Source organism: Pogoniulus pusillus, chromosome 28, assembly GCF_015220805.1.
Source record: "Pogoniulus pusillus isolate bPogPus1 chromosome 28, bPogPus1.pri, whole genome shotgun sequence".
NCBI lineage: Eukaryota > Metazoa > Chordata > Aves > Piciformes > Lybiidae > Pogoniulus > Pogoniulus pusillus.
The window spans coordinates 6,407,953-6,428,568 of NC_087291.1; the positions used below are offsets into that span (position 1 = coordinate 6,407,953).

The 20,616-nt window shown below is 43.2% G+C and overlaps 1 protein-coding gene across 2 annotated transcripts in view; it reads right to left on the bottom strand.

Annotated features, from left to right (window-relative positions):
- Window positions 1-20,616, bottom strand: part of CHN2 (chimerin 2) — a 202,247-nt gene that overhangs the window by 65,690 nt on the left and 115,941 nt on the right. For both annotated transcript variants that reach the window (XM_064167115.1, XM_064167116.1), the window contains 2 exons: window positions 17,905-18,018; window positions 14,834-15,119 (listed from right to left, as the gene is read on the bottom strand). In XM_064167115.1, coding sequence (XP_064023185.1) covers window positions 14,834-15,119; window positions 17,905-18,018 — 400 coding nt within the window. The remainder of the gene's footprint in view (window positions 1-14,833; window positions 15,120-17,904; window positions 18,019-20,616) is intronic.

Here is a 20,616-nt window from a genome sequence, read left to right on the forward strand (position 1 = left end):
TGTCCTGTCTTGTCCTGAGAGCTGGGAAAAGAACAGACATAAAAAAAAACCCCAACTTCCAAAATTTTGGCATCAAAAGATATTAATGAAAATCAAAACAGGTATAAATTCAACTCTGTAGTATGAACCTGTCCAGATTCTTTTGATGCCAGAGCACAGCGCTCTGGACACGTTTTAGATGTCCTAAGGCAGGCTGTTGGACGTTCAGCTTTGCCCCCACCACATTCTCTGGCATCAGATAATGCAACAGATAGAGTCTGTTTGTTGTGTATGAGGACAGGAAAAAGTAAAGAGAATGGGATCTTCTCCTCTTGAAGAAGACAGGCATGTCTGACTATGGCCAGTGAAAGGCAAGGAAAGGATGTATCCCAATAATAATAGCAATCCATACTCCTCAGCAACAGCATAATGAGCACACCCCAGTTCAGACCTATATATTTAGGTTGTTTTTATATGGCCCCCTCTGTAATGGCTTACACAGAAGAGCTATAATCAGTTCTGCTGCCTAAGAGGTCCATACATGAGTTACAGGAGAGCAGACTGACAGATGATGGGATTCATCTCAGAAATCTGACTGGTGGTGGACATGGGTCAGCAACATACAACTCCCCTCCAGAGAGAGCTGCAACGAGCAGTGCACCCAGCACTACTAGAAACCTGTGCTAGTGAAGTTTAGCTTCACAGCATCTGCAGTTCCTTCAAAGTATCTATCTGTCATCTTAACACACCCAGAATTAAGAATTTTAGAGTAGGGACACTAAATATGTGCTGGAATGTGTCCAGAGGAGGGCGACAAGGCTGGTGAAAGGCCTGGAACACGAAACCTATGAGGAGAGGCTGAGGGAGCTGGGGGTGTGCAGCCTGCAAAAGAGGAGGCTCAGGGCAGAGCTCATTGCTGTCTGCAACTACCTGAAGGGAGGTTGTAGCCAGGTGGGGTTGGTCTCTTCTCCCAGACAACCAGCAACAGAAGAAGGGGACACAGTCTCAAGTTGTGCCAGGGGAGGTCTAGGCTGGATGTTAGGAGGAAGTTGTTGGCAGAGAGAGTGATTGGCATTGGAATGGGCTGCCCAGGGAGGTGGTGGAGTCACCACCCCTGGAGGTGTTCAAGAAAAGACTGGATGAGGCACTGAGTGCCATGGTCTAGTTGACTGGCTAGGGCTGGGTGCTAGGTTGGACTGGATGATCTGGGAGGTCTCTTCCAACCTGGTTGGTTCTATGATTCTATGATTTTTCAGTAGAGGCTAAGTGCCCTGCCCTGGTTATGGCTGTGACACTGCCTTTTCTGAAGCATGCAACACATGAAAAAGCATTTCTGTAACCTAGGCTCATTTATTCTTTTAGCAATGGAGAAGCAGCAGCACATGGAAAACTACAGTGTAGCTGACTTAACAGATGTCATACAGACACAGAATAAAGGCACATTTTCTGCCTTCAAGTTCCGCCACTGGATGCTATTACCTTAAATACCAGCCATGAAATCAAAAGCTGTGTTTTGCACTCACAAAAGGAGAAACATTAGGTTTCCTTTATTTAACTTTAAAAATGCATGATATATTCCTACACCAGCCTTTCAGACAAAGTAAAGCATGTAAATCATACTGTGTCTCAGTATATTAACCCCTCTCACTATTTACACCATTCCTCTCAGACTGGACCACAGTCATTTACACCTCCTGTTCCTTACTGCACTGCATTTAACAATCTGTGTATTAATACAGATGCAACTTTGAAGCTGAAGATGAAATTTAAGGCAACGTAAGCAACGTATCTTTGTGACAAGTTTATTTTAAGAGCAAGAGGAATCCCTGTTCTGAAAAACAGTCATCAGGTGGTCACGTACTCAAACCCCTAAACTCACACCACAAGCACAAATGAGCGTCAGCAACAGAAGATGCTCTAATAGAGCCACTGGAAACTCTTAAGTAAATATGCCACCTAGTGTTTAATTGGGACAATTTCATTCATTAATCATCCTGATCGATTCCTTCCAAGCTGTTCCCAGCAAGTCTAGGTGGTGTAGAGTCTGGCTGAGGTATCTGGAGACTCCTTGTCCACCTTTGCCCCCTCCCTCTCCCAAAAAGTCACCCTACAGCTTTGTCATTGAAGAATTCTCTTCCTCCGAAGGGACTCTTTAGCTCATGAGGGACACTACCAAATGGGCAAACTACACTCCCAGCCCATCTTTCTCATTTGAGGAACTCACATCTCAGACTACTGTGAGCAATCCAGAAGGCACCAAGAACTGGTCCTGGTGGATCACCCCCACTGTTCCCAAACATCCCAAACGGATTTCAGAAAAGCTGACTTGTACCACCTGCCAAACAGCACCTGGTCCAGCACATGGCCAGGAGTGAAGGAAGCAGGGCTTTCCACATCTTCCTGCCTACAGGAGCTGGGCACAAACGTTTTGAGAAGCAGAGGAACTACTCCTGGCTTACAAAGTACCACAGCAATAAGCACTGTTTAGATGGATGGATGGACCAATGGAAAGTTAGAGAAAGAGGCTTTGGAAATATAACAACCATTGGTGCCTTGGCCTAGTTGACTGGATAGGGCTGAGTGCTAGGTTGGACTGGATGATCTTGGAGGTCTCTTCCAACCTGGTTGATTCTATGATTTCACTTGATAAGCAGCAAAGACATAAACCCTCCTGAGGCTATAGCAATGTTCTCCTTCCTTGCCTCTAGCCCCTGCTTAACAGTGGCACATCTGACTTAAATGCAAACTTTCTCACTCCTGACAGAAGAGATACTCCAGATACATATATGGCTTGGCCCCTTTTCCTGATCTTAAGTTATCTTCATGCCAAATTTTCTTCTTAGATTTTCTAAGTGGGATTATCTTGATATTTCTGGCATGGACACTCATTATATCCCTAAGGATTAAATTCCTATGCTGAGTCACATCATAGCACAAACCATCCTGAACGTTTGGTAATGTCTTGTTTGCACTTTCTCCAGATCTCTAAGAATCTTAAATGAAACTTGTGCCCCTGCAGCACTTCATCAGCTCCCCTTCCTCAGATTATCAAGCTGCTGCCTAGCTTTGCTTGAAATTCTCCTAGTTACTTTTGGTCCACGTGACCATGCTCATGTGCCAACCAACTGCAAGTAATGTCAAGAATATGATTTCCTAAGACATTGTACTACTTAGCTAAAAATCCATTTACTCTGCATCTGCTGCATTCTCCTCATTCAATACTTTTGTCAATCTTTCAAAAGGGCAATCAAGTCTAACTGGCAGCATTCATTCTATATAACCCACACCCAGGACTATGCCGTCCCACTCTTCTCCAGGGCTGAGAATACATTACAAGAATGAGTCCATTGTTGCACTCATACATTTCACACCACAATGTCCTCCTCTCCAAATATGAGCAGTTATAAAAAGCACTAGTTCCTGACCTTTGCAGTCAAGCCTCAGCTGAGAATGCTGTCCACAGCATGTGCTTCAGAGTTGCCAGGACTAGCTGTAATCCTGCCCAAGATGCTGCCGCCTTCTGCCTGTCAGCTCCAGTGAGCTCTGCTAGCCCTGCAGATGAGAAAGCAGCTGACTGATAGCTGCTGACCCAGCCTACAGGTGACCACATCTGAATTTGCACTATTCAAGCTGCATGTTGAGGGTGAAGGCTGCTGAGCTGGCTCCTTATGGTGACAATCTGGATCAAAGAGACCATTTGGGCTCCATTTCTGACTTCACTTGAGTACTCACATGCCTCAAAGGTGAGAGCTCCTGCACCCTGAGCATGGAAAAAGTGGATATGACATACACGTTTTATGCTCAGGAAGGAAAACATCTAGAGTATGATGGGACAAATGCCAGTAAGCATGGAAAGACAGCCAGGACATTCCTTGGCAGAAGGTCTGCAGAGCACACAGGATATAGAAAAGGAAGAACTTAGTGATTCTTGGCTAGCCTTAAACATTTCATGGAAGCCACGGACAGAAGGATCGTAGCTGCAGTCAATTTCTCACTAGTGGAGGTACAACTCAGAATTGAATCACAGAATGGTCGGATGGAACCTTAAAGATCATATAATTAAACCCCCCTGACACAGGCAGGGACATCTTCTGCTAGAGCAGAGTGCTCAAAGCCCTGTCCAACCTGGCCTTGAACACTTCAGTGAGGGGGCATCTCTGGGCTTTGTGTTCCAATGCTGCACCAGCATCACTGTAAAGAATTTTTCCTAGTATCTGATCTAAATTTGTCCTATTTCAGTTTAAAACCATTATGTCTGCCTTATCACTACAGTTCCTGATGAAGAGTCCCTCCTCATCTTTCCTGTAGGACTCCTTTAAGTAGTGCAAAGCTGCTGTGAGGTCCCATCAGAGCCTTCTTGCCTCTAGTCTGGAACGTACTCTTCTCCCATGCTCCTTAGCTACATTGTTAAGATGTCTTCATCTAGGCAGGATGATTCAGAGTCTCAATAATATTTCTTTTCAGGCACAGAAAACCATGGAGAAGTAGGAATTGAAAGTACTTCAGAGTTTTTTTTTTCTCCAGTCTGCCTCCAGGTATCAGTGCTACCCATACCTCTTCTCCCAGATGTTTTCCAACATGTTTCTGTGACCTATGATGAAGGAGATTACACCATTCCCTCGGGCACTCCAGCCCTGTGTTTCACTGTTCTTCCTTTACTAAATCCCTGCAATGCTCATGATCGTGTATCCAGGCCTATCACCTCTTGTCACGTCCAGCATGAACACAAAGGACAGGTTATGTTTTTCCTAGTCAAGCAAAGTTCTAGTGGGAGGTGTCCCTGCCTATGGATAGGAGTTGGAACTGGATGATCTTTGAGGTTCTTTCCAACCTAAACCATTCTATGAAAGATATGACCTCAACAAGTACATCACTGAAGCCATTCACTTTCTAAGCAAAATCTAAAGAATAAATATTAGTCACTATTTAAACATAGAATCAGAGAATCATCCAGGTTGGAAGAGACCTTCAAGGTCATCCAGTCCAACCTAGCACCCAGCCCTATCCAGTCAACTAGATCATTTTCCTTTTGACAGTAATTCCAAGTCCTCCACTAACAGAAATTACTCTCTTATTCCTAAGAAGTTGAACATTATCTTCCAAGCTCAAAACATGGCAGTTTAGAGGTGCTTGTAAAACTTTAGGTGCCTATTCCTACACAATGTCTATTCCTATCTCTAGTCAAGATAACCAAACACAGATTTTTTCCTTTAAAAATGGCATTTCATTTTCTAGTGGCAATAGAAATGAAATGTTTACGCCGAAGGCTGCATCCCAATCCCTATGGAAGTTTATTTGTACTAATTTAATACAATCAAGTATGTAAAGAGTATAAAATCCAAGGGAAAAAATATAAGGCTTTTATTTTTAATAAATCTAACTAAGCATGGTTATTATGCAACAAACATTTAGCTTTATTAGAATTATTAATATGCTCATAACAGGAAATTACCCAAGAGGCAAAGATTAATTTATGTATTCAGCAAAGCCTAGCTGCAGATGCAGTCTTGCACCTGAAGAGCCAAGGAGTGTTTGCCTTTGGACTATTATGAGCATTTCTGAAGTATTTGCTCACTTTGAGAACATTTCAACCTGCAGTTTTGGCATTCAGGTGCAGAGTTTATGCATTGCTTACATTTGGCAACCTTTCTAAAACGCTGGATTGGGAAACACTTTGGGGGTAATGAATTTCATATTCACCTTTGCTCCATATGCTTAGCAGTGCCCTAAATTGCTCCCAGCCCCAGTGAAATCTGTGGGGATCCTCCCATTAATTTTAGTACCATTTGGATCAGGTCATAGAATTGTTTTGGTTGGAAAAGACCTTTAAGATCATCAACCTAACACCACCATGGTCATTAAACCATGTCCCACAGTGCCATGTCCACATGTCTATTCAACACCTCCAGGGACAGTGACTCTACCACTTCTGTAGGCAGCCCATTCCAACACCTGAACACTCTTTCCCTAAAGAAATATTTCCTAATATCCAATCTAAGCCTCCCCAGCACAATTTCAGGTCATTTCCTCCCACCCTATTACCTGATACTAGGGGGAAGGGACCAATCCCCATCACATCGTATCTGTTGCATCACATCAGCTCTGTAAAACAGTCTTGTCTCCAACTTACAAGCTCTCTTCAGGCATCATCATATCACTCTTTCTGCTTAAGGCAAAATACATGAATCCTAAGCTGATGGTAATAACATATACCAGAAACCTAGAGAGCTCAGGGAAGCAATGTAAGCAAATACTTTGCAATGCAACCTCTCTTTCTCTTGATTCCCTCAATTTATGTTACTGTTAAAATTAATCCACATTATCCCTCTCCAAAACCCTTGCCTAATCAGGCAAAACATTAGGTATTAGTTAGCAATGCCACAGTCACTCCTGTGCTGCAGGATGCCACAAAGCAGCATCCCTTTTCTTGTACATAAATACAGACAGACAGAAGGAAGGAAGGGATTGGGAAAAATGAGATTATTTCCATGGTTTTACTTTGGTGGTTTTGTTATTTTTATTTCATATAGATTGCCTGTTTTATATTTATGATGTTTTAAACAAAAAAGAAATGCTGTAAGGAGTCACAGCTGGAAAATACATAAGAATGGCAACACTGGAAGGCAAAAGAATATTTCCAGTAAGATGGCATTTGTCACTCAAAGTATAAAACTGCTAAAAATACATATACTGGTAGATCCACTGTATTCATACAAACTCCTGGCTGGGGTACAATGCCAGAGTACTCTGTATGAAATCACTACTGAACTGTTAGCAGTTATTTAAAGAAGACAACTGGATACATAGTTAAGCACTCAGGTTATCACAGTGTCACAGTATCATCAGGGTTGGAAGAGACCTCACAGATCATCAAGTCCAACCCTTTACCACAGAGCTCAAGGCCAGACCATGGCACCAAGTGCCACGTCCAACCTTGCCTTGAACAGCTCCAGGGACGGCGACTCCACCACCTCCCCGGGCAGCCCATTCCAGTGTCCAATGACTCTCTCAGGGAAGAACTTTCTCCTCACCTCCAGCCTAAATTTCCCCTGGCACAGCCTGAGGCTGTGTCCTCTTGTTCTGGTGCTGGCCACCTGAGAGAAGAGAGCAACCTCCTCCTGGCCACAACCACTCCCTCAGGTAGTTGTAGACTACCTACTGTAGGTTAAGGCATGCTACAATTAAGCACACACATGATAGCCTGTGTGTAGAATATTACTCTTGCAGGATAATCCTGAGTGAGCAAGGAATGGAATTAATTGCTCCCAAAGTAATTTTTATGTGTAAGTTTGCTGCTTCTAGCAGCACCTTTTATCACTGCATGTGTTAATGAAATCTGCAGATAAAGGCCACTTTCACGTGCAGGCTTTATGTTGCTGCTTCTCAGCATGGTGTCTGCCAAAGGAGAAGTCTCTTATGAATCCTGTGGCTGTGCATACAGCAGTAAGACTGTTACCCCTAATAAAAGCAAGTGGTGGGCTTTTAATATCCCTGCAGAACAGGGTATTTTAATTTGTTCTGACCAAGCATGTTGCAAAAAGACAGGGAGTTGAATGCGAGGTAAAAGACACCATGTCAAATTGTGAGTACAGTTACAGCCCAGAGTCTGCAGGAACAGATGCTTCTGCTCACTATCTTCTTAACCCCATGATCTACTGCTGGGACAGCTCAGTACCCTGCAGCTCTCATGTGGAAGGAAATGCTCAACATCTGGGTAGACATCTCAGCAGAGAGTTAAACACTAGTTGGCAACCGGTAATAAGATCATTAGAGGTTTAGAGGAACTGCAGAATGGGAAGAATAATGAATAAATGAAAGACTGAAAAGATTTTGTTATCGTTAGCTAACAGCAGTACCTGCAGAAAATTCAACAAAGAGACATAAATGGAGTGGTAAGATGAGGCTAAAAGGCCTTCAGGAAGGGATGTGGTGTGAATTACAATGTAGAAGTGTAAATACTGACAAAACCAAAACCAAGTCAGATGTTCTCTTAATATTGTCTGTCCCCTGTGCAGTTTTGATGTATGGAGAACTGTGGTGTCTCTAACAAATTTAGTTCCATAACCAGATTACATCTCCAATTAAGGGACGTTAGAAAACAGCCTTTTCTGGAAGTCCCACATTTTCTTCCTTGGGAAACTGTGTGTCAGCAGCATGACTAATAAGAACACTAATACCAACTACTACTTCTAGTAAAGTTACACTTCCTTTTCTGTCACCTTTGCCTTAACAGGAATAGCTTTCTTATCTGCCTGTTATTTGCATGGGATTTTCTGCTGAGGAGAGTCTACAGCCTTCCAGACTGCTGTGTAATATACTTGTCATCTTCAGCTCTTTAGTCCTAGCTGCAGTATTAACTATAGGGTTTGTCATTTGCACTTAAATGCCTGGTACTGAATTCTAGCAAACAGAGCAGCTGCTGTGTCAAGAGGCAGCACAGTTTGCCTGCACAGTGTTGCAGCCTAGTGAAGAGGTCACATACAGCTCGCTCTGGGTTTAGCTCAAACTGCTACAATACTCTTTATGGATCACCATCGTTAAAAGTCTCTCGCTGCTCCTGGCAGGTACTTGCAAGCAGAAAGCAGAACAAGGGCTCCATCCAGCCCAGGCTCCATGCAAACTCATATTTCATGTACAACCAGTATGTTTGAACTGACTGAGACAGATCCAACTTGCAGAGAAACTGGCAGGAGCTTTGCCAGGATCTGAGTAAGCAGAGACCTGGCACTGACAAAACTTTTCTTAATCCTTACTGCATTTACCAACAGTTTGTCTTCTGTCAGATAGGTTAAAAACATTCTTTTTGCAAATACTTTAAGCTCAACCACTGCCAAAGCTTTTCTTTAACTCCAGCCTGCCACAGTCATCATGTCCCCTTTGCTAACATGAGTACTTGAAAAGCTATAAAACAACCCACACCAAGGAACTGGTCCTTCCTAAGATCAACATAGCAAAGAAACAAGGTGTGGGGCAGAGCCTTTGCCTGACACAGCATTCAGGTCCCATCCAGGGCATGGAACGGCTGTGGCAGTGCATAGGGCAGGTCACAGGAAGGAGAATAAAAGTGCAAGAGCAGGCAAGTGGCATGGTTTGTCATCAGCAATCACAACAGCTTTTATCTGACCAGAGCACTCATGAAAATCCAGCTTGCATTTACTGCCAACAATTCAATGCCTTGACTGTACTTTCCACATTATACTTGTCAACATGGGACTAGAAATTAAGATACTCTTTCCTTGCCTGGGATACAAGGCCCACTGATGCAGCAAGTGCAGCAGTTGCAGGGTAAAATGGCATGTGATAGCAATAAATGTTTCAGAACTACATATATACTGACAGACTGCTGCAAATTTTTAACTCCTACAAGTGAAGATTACTTGCTTACAGCAAGTGACATTCCTCCTCCATTCACTAGTAACACAAATTACTAGTAATTAAGTACAGGTCATACCACTATCAGGTCTGCCCAATGTCTTCCAGTACTTGCCCCAAGTACAGCATTCCATAAGCAGAACAAACACAAAGCAGGTGATCACAACTTGTCCAAGCTTAAACCACAACCCCCAACCAGACAACATACAATCTTCAAATGTTCTTCACACAAAACACAATTTCTCCATCCCAAATCCTTCCTGAGGTTGCACCTTGACAAAATGGCAATTGCCTATGCTGTTAAGACAGTATTTGCAGCATGCTGTTCTCCCACAACACTTCATTCCTAAAAATCACTGCAGCTCTTTTCAGACAAAAAGCTCTGTGAAACTATCTGGACTAAAATTTGCAACCCGTGTCTACGAATCTAGCACCTCTTTAAAGTCAGACAGAAATAACTTTCAGGTGAAACACTGGCACTGTCTTAAAGCACAAACATTTTCTTAGGCTTGTCACAGAAAATGTGGATAAAAAGGCATGAACAACGACAGCTGAATCCAGCCCATGTATCACACCCCACTTCTGGAATGGGCATGACTCCACTAATTATAACCTCAAAGAAATTATCATTATGGGAACAGACAGGTACCTCAGGCAGTACCAAGCTGCATGCAGGCTTCTCCTGCCAGCCCATGCCTTGGTGGCCCTCTTCCATCCATCGACCTACCCCACGGGGAGCAGTGGCACTGGAGTGACTGAGACGTTGAATAATCGCTACTGCCAATGTGGGAGGTGACAGAACGAACAGACTCCCCAGATGGTGTTAACAAACCTGCTAAGGAGACAAATGCCTTCAGCTGCACTTTCACACTATGAAATTGGTTTCAGTATAAAGCAAAATCTCACTTGTAAAAAGCCTAATCTGTAGGAGTACTGATGCTTAACCTTAGAGCAGCGAATTCTCACCTTCCTCTTGAGAAATAATGGGGGTTTCATTCTGCACCTATGGCTTTCCCTCCACCATTTCTGAAACATTCAGAATACTCCAGGCAGCACTTTACAATAAAGCAGCCTGGTTAGTGAAACAAAATGACATTTTACCTGTTCAGTTGGTCAGAGAGCACATACTTCATGAGAAACTCTGATTTTTCACACATGCAGCAAAGAGACGTCATAGCAAATATTCATCCATGAATTTCTAGGGGTCTGAAATTTATTGGAGTAATTGAAGTGGGTAAAGGCTTTAATTTGTGGGCAAACCATGGCCTGTGTCTAAAATGCTGTATAACATAGGATAGCCTCAAGCAAAACATCTGATACAACTCACACTGAACTACCACTCCCCTCATGTTATTTTTATATTTCAGAGGACTTCTAAAGTTGATATAAAACCAGTAATGAAATTCCCTTTATCCTCCTTTGTCTCTATCTGCTCTTTCTGACAGATGTCTGATATTTCACCAGTTTATTTCAAGGTGCAGCCCATACTTTACCTGAAGTTATTGTGAGGAATAATTGGGAGTCTCAACACCTGAATCGTTGTTACACAAACCTCTCATGAGCTTGCCTCAGAAATATATGCAGGGTGCTGCACTTTGGCCACAACAACCCCATGCAGAGATACAGGCTGGGGTCGGAGTGGCTGGAGAGCAGCCAGACAGAGAGGGATCTGGGGGTGCTGATTGATACCTGCCTGAACATGAGCCAGCAGTGTGCCCAGGTGGCCAAGAGAGCCAGTGGCATCCTGGTCTGCATCAGCAATGGTGTGGCCAGCAGGAGCAGGGAGGTCATTCTGCCCCTGTACTCTGCACTGGTTAGACCACACCTTGAGTACTGTGTTCAGTTCTGGGCCCCCCAGTTTAGGAGGGACATTGAGATGCTTGAGTGTGTCTAGAGAAGGGCAACGAGGCTGGGGAGAGGCCTTGAGCACAGCCCTATGAGGAGAGGCTGAGGGAGCTGGGATTGGTTAGCCTGGAGAAGAAGAGGCTCAGGGAGACCTTATTGCTGTCTGCAACTACCTGAGGAGTGGTTGTGGCCAGGAGGAGGTTGTTCTCTTCTCTCAGGTGGCCAGCACCAGAACAAGAGGACACAGCCTCAGGCTACACCAGGGGAAATTTAGGCTGGAGGTGAGGAGAAAGTTCTTCCCTGAGAGAGTCATTGGACACTGGAATGGGCTGCCCGGGGAGGTGGTGGAGTCGCCGTCCCTGGAGCTGTTCAAGGCAGGATTGGACGTGGCACTTGGTGCCATGGTCTGGCCTTGAGCTCTGTGGTAAAGGGTTGGACTTGATGATCTGTGAGGTCTCTTCCAACCCTGATGATACTGTGGTACTGTGAAAAGCAGCCATGGTAGGCTTCACCATGTAGAATTACACAATTTTCTTTACTTGCTGATAATTTAGTTTACATGAACTTTGTCTACATAGATTTGCATTAGGTGATGGAAAACTACTGGAACCAGTAGAGAAGCCTATGTGAGTCCTAATTATCAATAGTGAGGCTTCAGCTGCTACGGCAGATCTTCATCCTGTGAGCTGTGAGCTCTGCCTTTTTAGCCCCACTCCTCTTGTAGCTGTGATTGCTCCTGCTCCCCCTGGCAAGAAAAATACGGTAGAAACAGCTGCTATTCCTCCTTCTGCTGCTTCTTCTCAGTGGGAAAAAGGCAGAGAGTTGCCAACAGTGTAACAGCTTAGCTGAAGCCAGCTATTTTTATGCAGCAGTGCTGACACACAGCCTCATCTTACAGGTTGCTACTGCCTGCATGTACGGAAAACTAGATGAACAGCAGTCCTTGTAAAGACCCACAGTAGTGCCTTTTGCATCACAGACTGCCTCAGAAGTAAATACAATTGTGAGCACTTCAACTTCATTCAGCTGCAACGCAAAAGAAGACCTAATGCAATCACTAAAGGGGTTCAGAGGGGTATTTTCACTATTGACAGCAAATTACATCAAGGTCAAACGTTTTCAAGCACCAGTACCTTAAGGATGCAGTTCTCCACTCACTCTAAGCCAGCATAACCATTTTTTAAGCTGTCACCAGAAAGAAGTCTTGCCCTTTTCTTTGTGCTGCATTTCCACTCACATGGGGTGGATCGGGTAGTAGACCTGATTGCAAATTCAAAGGATTTTTCTTCTGGCTGAGTTTTTAGTCTGGAGGCATTTTCTAGTGTCACCTACCACGTAGCTGCACAAAACTGAACATCATCAAAAAGGTGGCTGTGAAGGAGGGAGGGCAGGGAATCCTTTCAGCAACAGTTTGCCTTCTTTGGCTTAAAAGAGTTTTTCACAGTACTAAACTGCCGTGGCCAATAGTGGCATTCAACTCCAAGCATAATAGAAAATGCAGTCTGTTGGGACACACACAGCACTAGGATAAACTCTTCCAAAGCCTTTGAGAGTACTCTGAGAAATGCAGAAGACCATTGCTCCTCAACTGCAACTAAAACAACACACTGCTGAAACTCTGCTTTACCATGTACAAAAATAATATTCTCTTGCTTTCCAAGAGAATGCAGCCTGATTTTCAGCTGTAGCAACTGCTTATTGCATCCTATTTCTGGTCATCCCAATGATGGTCCAGTGTTTTCTCAATGTAAAAGAAACTTTTCACAACATACTCTGGCATCTACACACAAAAAAAAAAAGCTTGTCAGGTTTATATCTCAATCAACAAATCTCAAATAAAGCTGAAATTCACTTTCTTGTGCCTGTTGAAGCACTCACAACCAACCAGTGTGTAATCACAGGAATCAAATGATTGAGGATGAAACACATGTCTATGGCATCCACTCCTCTGGCACCACCATCCAATTGAACCAAAACCTGTTTTCATCAGTGGGGTAATTTCTAAACAAAACTTGAACAGAAGACTTGTGGCTTTAAATAAAACTTGAAGGACTCCTTTGCACCAGTATGCCTTCCTTAAAAAATGTCATTGTAAATGGAATGAATATCTTAGAGAAGATGAACAGAGAGACTTGTGACTTTTTAGCCTGGAAAAGAGAACACTTTGAGGGGATTTGATAAATGTTTATAAACATCTGAGGGCTGGCCAGGAGGGGATACAGGCTCTGCTCACTGCTCCCTGGCATAGGACAAGGAGCAATGGGTGTAAGTTGCAGCACAAGAGGTTCTGCCTCAACACAAGGAGGAACTTCTTTACTGTGAGGGTCACATAGCACTGGAACAGGCTTCCCAGAGAGGTTGTGGAGTCTCCTTCCCTGGAGCCTTTCCAGGCCTGTCTGGATGTGTTCCTCTGTGATCTGTGTTAGATAGCATTGTCCTGCTCTGGCAAGGGGGTTGGACTCGCTGATCTCCTTGGGTCCCTTCCAACCCCTAACATCCTGTGACCTGTAACAGGTTTGCACATGGTGTCTGTTACTTGAGCAGCTAACTACTACTGAGACAATGTAGATATGGGAATTCAACAGATAGCAACTATGCTAGAAGTGTCCTAAGGTGATGAGGATACACACAAAAAAGCTCACCTATTTCATGCTCAATATTACTATCTGATGGCAAAATCACTCTTTACTTTCCAAATACAAACCAGCACTAGCTCCCAACTAGCTAGCCAACACACTGAACACTAGAGTAAACCACGAGTCACACTGCACAAGTATACTTACAAGTGGCAGGAAGTCAATTCAGCACAAACACCACACTCAAAAAGTTGTCTTCAACAGCTTTCACTGCCACTTCACCTCGAAAATGAAAACTTCCACATCGCTTTCCGCAGGATTACTTCTCATAAATAAAGCACTTTCACATCTTTAGATGTGAAATTTTACATCTAATTTTACATCTTTAGATGGCCACTGACTGCACAAAATTCTCAATTTACCATCATGAAAAGCAGCCACTGTCCATACAATGCTATGAAATATGGGTGCATGAGAGGAGGAGATCAAGGAAAGCCCAGTCCATATGAGAAGAGTGAGAAGAAAGGGAGGCAAGTACACAATACCCCAATTTCAGGCCCATGAGAAGAAAGGGAAGAAAACACACAGTATCCCAATTTGAGACCCATCCACCAAAGACTTGGCAGAGAAGAGGAGCTTTGCATTGCTGAGTAGAAAGATAACAAACTTGAGGTATGGTGAAGGGTCAATGGGAACCAGTTTCGTACTCCCACTTTGGAATATGTTTGAGTATACATGGAGAAAGAAAAGTAACTTGTGACTAACTTTAGATGCAGTTCCTATGTCAGCCAGTGTATGTATATGTGTATATATATGTATGTAGGTATGCTTTTACACAGTAAAAACATTTGCATTTGGTACTTACTAGGAAGCTTTCATCACAAGCTCCAGTCAAATATTCATTTGGAGCCAAGGTCATATATAACAGGATATAAACTTTGCAGTGAGATGGTAATACTTACTGTAAGTAGAAACAAGCCTTTGGACAAAACACTTCTTTTTCTCTCATATCTGATAGAAAGACTGGCATTAATTGTCAAAATTTTAAACTGAACACTTACCTTTTCCACTGGAGTGTTTTCTTCACTGGTTACACTTGCTTTTCTTGATTCAGTTTTTGTTCTGCTCAGCCTCCTGGAGACTTTTTCTCTAAGCAAAGTGGCATATCCAATGTGCTCATAGATGGGGTTTGTTGTCATTTTGGAAATATACTCAGAAGCCTTGGTTTCTATGTACAGTGTTATCAAGCCATCTGTAACTAGATCATGGATTGATTCAAATCTTTTCTCCCCAACGAAGTGCTTCCCGTCGTAGAACAGCCTGTAGTTTAAGGTCTGATTACCAAACCTGCAAATAGCCAGAACAAAAGGAGGGAGAGAAGAAAGACAGAGGGAAGAGTGAAAGGGAGGATTCCTACTGGTGAAACACGCAGGAGGTAATTTCTCTGACAAGTCTATGGAATATACACATAAATGCAACCAGATCTCTATGGGTACAATTAAAGTTCAAGCCTAAACCTGATGGAATCTCATGGACCAAGCTACAGAACTGAGGCCAATCCTCCATAACAAGCCACATCACCCAGATGTATGTGATTTAAATCTAAATCCTAAAGGGACTACCACAGTAATCCACAGGATCCACTAAGGATCCACTGCTGCAGGAGAGGCATGTTTGCATTGACAAGACCTTATACTGGGAAGCAGAAATATGTTGAGTGCTTTTCCACCCCAAGGCATTTCTGAGATGCAGAAATGGGATGCTTATATCACCATGAGTGCATTTACAGTCAGTAATGAGACACAAGCACCTCTACCAAGGAATTAAAATCCTAAGGGTCTCAATCTCTCTCAAGTCTTGAAAAAAATTACTGTGTCCAGTTCTGGCCTCCTCAATTCAAAGGAGACGTTGAGGTGTTGGAACATGTCCAGAGAAGTGCAACAAAGCTGATGAAAGGCCTGGAGCACAGCCCTGTGAGGAGAGGCTGAGGGAGCTGGGGGTGTGCAGCCTGCAGAAGAGGAGGTTCAGGGCAAACCTCATTGCTGTCTACAACAACCTGAAGGGAGGCTGTAGCCAGGTGGGGTTGGTCTCTTCTGCCAGGCAACCAGCAACAGAACAGGGGGACACAGTCTCAAGTTGTGCTGGGGGAGGTCTAGGCTGGATGTTAGGAGGAAGTTGTTGTCAGAGAGAGTGATTGGCATTGGAATGGGCTGCCCAGGGAGGTGGTGGAGTCAGCATCCCTGGAGGTGTTCAAGAAAAGCCTAGCTGAGGCACTTAGTGCCATGGTCTGGTTGATTGGACAACGCTGGGTGCTAGATTGGACTGGATGATCTTGGAGGTCTCTTCCAACCTGGTTGATTCTATGATTCTATGAAAAATCACCCTCTGGCAAGAAGCCAGGGAACTGAGCTCCTAATTCAGGGGCCTAACTAAACACCCACAGTTCTGTAGGTTACCTCTGGCCCTGTCCAGCTCTTTGCAGCAGGTGTAATCTACAGGAGGGATTAAAAGAGTTGTTTAAAACCCCCTGTAAATTACATCTGCTATAAAGAGTTTTTCAAAAGCAAAGTGCTGTAGTAGCTCATTGGGTGTAGAACACCAATGTTGGAAGCCCATTCTTGATTAGAAGATTCAAAGATAGGACATTGGGTTAAATGGTCCTTGTGTAGCATCAGAAGTGCAGGTCTCTGCATACCCTGTCAGGCACTCAAAACCAACTGTTTAAACCTTATTTTTTTCACCCACACTAACATAACAATACCCAATTTACTACTGAATCCAGTTTATGATTTTATAAATAATTATTCAGACAGATTCAGAAATCATGCTGTTGTGTCAAAACAACAGGCACTTTGCCACAACCTCCATCTTTTGGTAATTCTTTTTATTCTTTATTTTAAAATCTTCCCAAACTCCTAAAAAAAAAAACCCTGCATTTGTTCTTTTCCAGCTGACAAAAGTGGCTTTTTAATTTACACCACATTTTAGTTGGCATGCTCACTAGCTTTTCCAGTTCTACCATCTGCACATCAGTACAAATTCTGAGAGTGATTTCAGCACCATATTGTAGCTACTTGAGATAACTCCTTAAAGGATTTTTCTTACTGGCTTACCAGCAAAAGAGTCAAAATGCAGGATATTATTTTCTGTATATCCCACAGAAGCAATAATGCTGCAAACACTGTAAAATATTGTTGGTGAGTTTAGTCTGTCAAAATCATAGAATCATAGAATCAGTCAGGGTTGGAAGGGACCACAAGGATCATTAGTTCCAGTGCCCCTGTCATGGGCAGGGATGCCTTATCCTAGACCAGACTGGCCACAACCTCATCCAGCCTGGCCTTAAACACCTCCAGGGATGGGGCCTCGACTATCTCCCTGGGTAACCCATTCCAGGCTCTCACCATTCTTGTGGTGAAGAACTTGCAGTCCTTCAGTAGAATATCTGGTCCTCTTGTTGCTAACTCCAAGAAGACTTAAGACTGCCAAGTGGGCAGTTTTTGAATGGCACAGTTATGCCAGCACCAGTGAGGGGCAGTGAGGATGTAGATTGAGTTCCCACTGAATTTTGCATTCAGCTGAATAGCAGACTTCTTTGAGCAGCAGCACCCCATTCTGCACACTGTATTTATACAGCAAGCTTGAATAAGGGAAGAAAACACAAGACTGGTATGCTGCCTTTGACAGCTGGTCAGCCACCAGACTTAATGATTTTCCAGGTTTATGCAGGGTTATTATTGCCCACGGTTGCCAATGTTCCTATATAACACATCATTGAGGTCAGAGGATATCCTGGATGTGTCCTCTGCTGGAGTACTCCCCTGCTTTGTACTCACTCGCATCTCTTACACACTTTCCAAGAAGAAGTTCCATCTTTATAACACTCTACACACCCGAAATTTTGAGAACAGGCAGAGTTTGCATCAGAAAAGGGACTTTCCAGCCAGCTGCTAAAGGAGTGACAGAATTGTGCAGTACTGTGATTATCAAACTGCTGACAAGAGAGTATAAAATCACTCCTCCACCATGAGGTGGACTAAGTAACAGATTTCACTTGGAAGGGACTGATCTAATTCCCTCCTTTAAACACATCTACATAAGATCCATAAGCCTCTATTAAAACAGCATTTACCTGAGAGCAAGGGTATAGCAGCCGGGTTGCCGCTGGCTTTCTCTAAGAATATATGCTCCTTCTACTCCAGCAAGGATTTCATCTGCTTGCTCTCGTGAAATGATCCCATGAAACCTAAGGGGAGACATTTCAGTCACTTAGAGAACAATCTGACCAGAAGCACCTACTCCTCCAGCCTAGAAACTGTTTGAAAGCTCCCATACTACACAGCAGTGTAGTTTAAGCTATCAGGACAGTGTCCAAGCATCTAGAAACGTCAAGAAAACAGCCATCCAGCTTGGGAAGTCCAAAACAAAACCTAGGCAAAAGAAAAATTACACTGTATATGCAGTTTCACTCGGCATAGCACTCAATTGCACGCAGAGATTCTTTTCTTTTCTCCTCTTTTTTGTCTCAGTCTGTGCCCCTCTTCCTTGTTTTTCTTGCAGAAGCCTTGCAGCAGAATTGAAAACTAGGCAGGAAGGCATAATCTTTTTTTTTTTTTTAGATGGAGATGACAAAACTGAAGTGAGAGGTCGTTCTTATTATCAGTTCACTTAATTCTGATGTTAACTTTGCTTCCTCAGATTTGCAAGGGAAGCTGAGAGACAAAATGGCAAGTAGACCTGAGAAAGGTGTAGTTTTCTTCTCTCAGTGAGCTGCATTCAGTGCTGGGGGGAAAAAAAGCAATACTTCTCTGATTATTTTGTCATTGCTATTTTAAGAAAGGCAGAGGCCCTAGAATGCACAATTAACCTCACAGCAATCAATATTTAGCAGTGATCTTTCCCTAAGTACAAATGAAGTCTTAATAGCAGTTTGAGTCTTAACTCCTACACACATTTTGCCACCTGATAAGTCTCCGTGGATCTCCTTAGAGGTTTTGAAAGTTTCTATTTTTTGCTGCTGTCTGAAAAAAGAAGGAACTAAAATGTACCAGCCTTCAGCATTTTCTCTTTTCTGACAGTACACACAAAGTGGCACGCTTCTAACACGGCCTCTGGCTCAACAGTGAAAGAGAAGATAAACACATTGGATGCAAATGCAAGCATTGTTCTGCGCTCTTTATGTTGTCTTTTCCCAGCTAATACTGTTGAAAACGCTAGGTTTGGGTGATTTTTCTCTTCAAAGATATGTAAAGTGATTCCTACTTTTTTGTCTGTGCTTGTTGGGGGGACACTTACTTACTGCCACATCCAAACTGAAACAAGCAGCCCCTAGATGACATCATTTAAACATGTCTTTATCAGTAAACTCATGACAAGTCACAACCCCTGTTAAAAATAATGAGCATAAGTTATTCACCACCAGAAATTCCTTCTAAAATACAGCAGGCTTTAGGTTAGATGCTAGGAAAGAAGCACTCCTGCTTTCTCTCAATTTAAGAGATCACTTGGACAGGATACTTGGGACAAATTTCTTTTACCACGAGTGGTAAGCACTGGGTAATCCAAGCTTTACCAAGAGCACTTTTGGTATGTTTTTTAAGGGCATAAAATCAGCTTGTACACGGCACAAGATCCCCTGAACTTTAACACCTGCCTCTGACAGCAGCTGACAAGAAATGCCTGCAGAAGGAGTACAGGAAGCAGTAACATATTTCTTTCACTTCACATCACTGCCCATCTATCACTGGTTGAGCTAGGAGATGTGTCTGCTCGGCTGTGACCTTACCCCTCATGAATCTGAGAATCTCACTCTTAAACTCTTTAATATCTTTGTTCTTTTGGCCCCTGCATGGCAGTGAACTTGAGAGGAACACTGTGTATGTCCCTGTCTTGGACACCCACTGAGGAAGACTTGTTAATTTGCCTCCTATGGTAGGAGCTGCATCCCTTTGCCTTTGCTCCACTGTTGTTGCACTTCACTGTACCTTGCATTTCCTCTACATCCTTTCTAAAAAGGAGGGAGAAGAAAGGGGTAGAGAAGGACCAGGACAATGTGCACTATTTAAAAGGCAGCTACATCACAGATCAATATAATATAATAATAACACAACATAATATAACATAATGTAACATAACATAACATAACATAACATAACATAACATAACATAACATAACATAACATAACATAACATAATATAGTTTTGGGTTGTGTTGTCGTCCCCGTCCCCCCCCCCCCTTTTCTTTCCCTGGAAATTCCTAATTGTCTTTCCAAGCACTACTGAGCACTGATTCAACTGCTTTTATAGGACTGTTCCAGTGGTTCTGAAATCTTCTCTCTGAATGGTAACAAATGTGATCTGTCCTGGGCAGGTTCCCAGGTTGACTTCTTACACTTCCTGCCACCCCTGCTGCTTGCTCCTTCACAAACCCTGAGTATGCCAACAGGCAGGTTCCTGGATAAGAGACTGTAGTAATGCCTGTACAAATCCTCCTGTAGGAAGCATGGTAGATCAGCTCTGTTGTACTCTAGTGGTTAGATCTAAATTCCCTATTGTCAAAGATTATACTTAAAAAATGAAACTTCAGTAATTAGGGGCAAAGCTACTCTCTCTTGAGGGTTCTGATGGTAGAAAAGGATCATTAAATACTGATGATATGGTGGAAGGAAAAAATAGAATACAGTATCTAAGTAATTTAGCTAGCAATAAGGGCTAAGGCCTCAGCAGATTACTCTAGTAAAGGTCAAATGCCAGATCTGGGTGGTTGCTGTAGTGGCTATGCCCTTCAGCTTTACCTTCCCAAATCTCTGTGCCAATGCAGGATCCAGCTTGTCTCAAGCTCTTC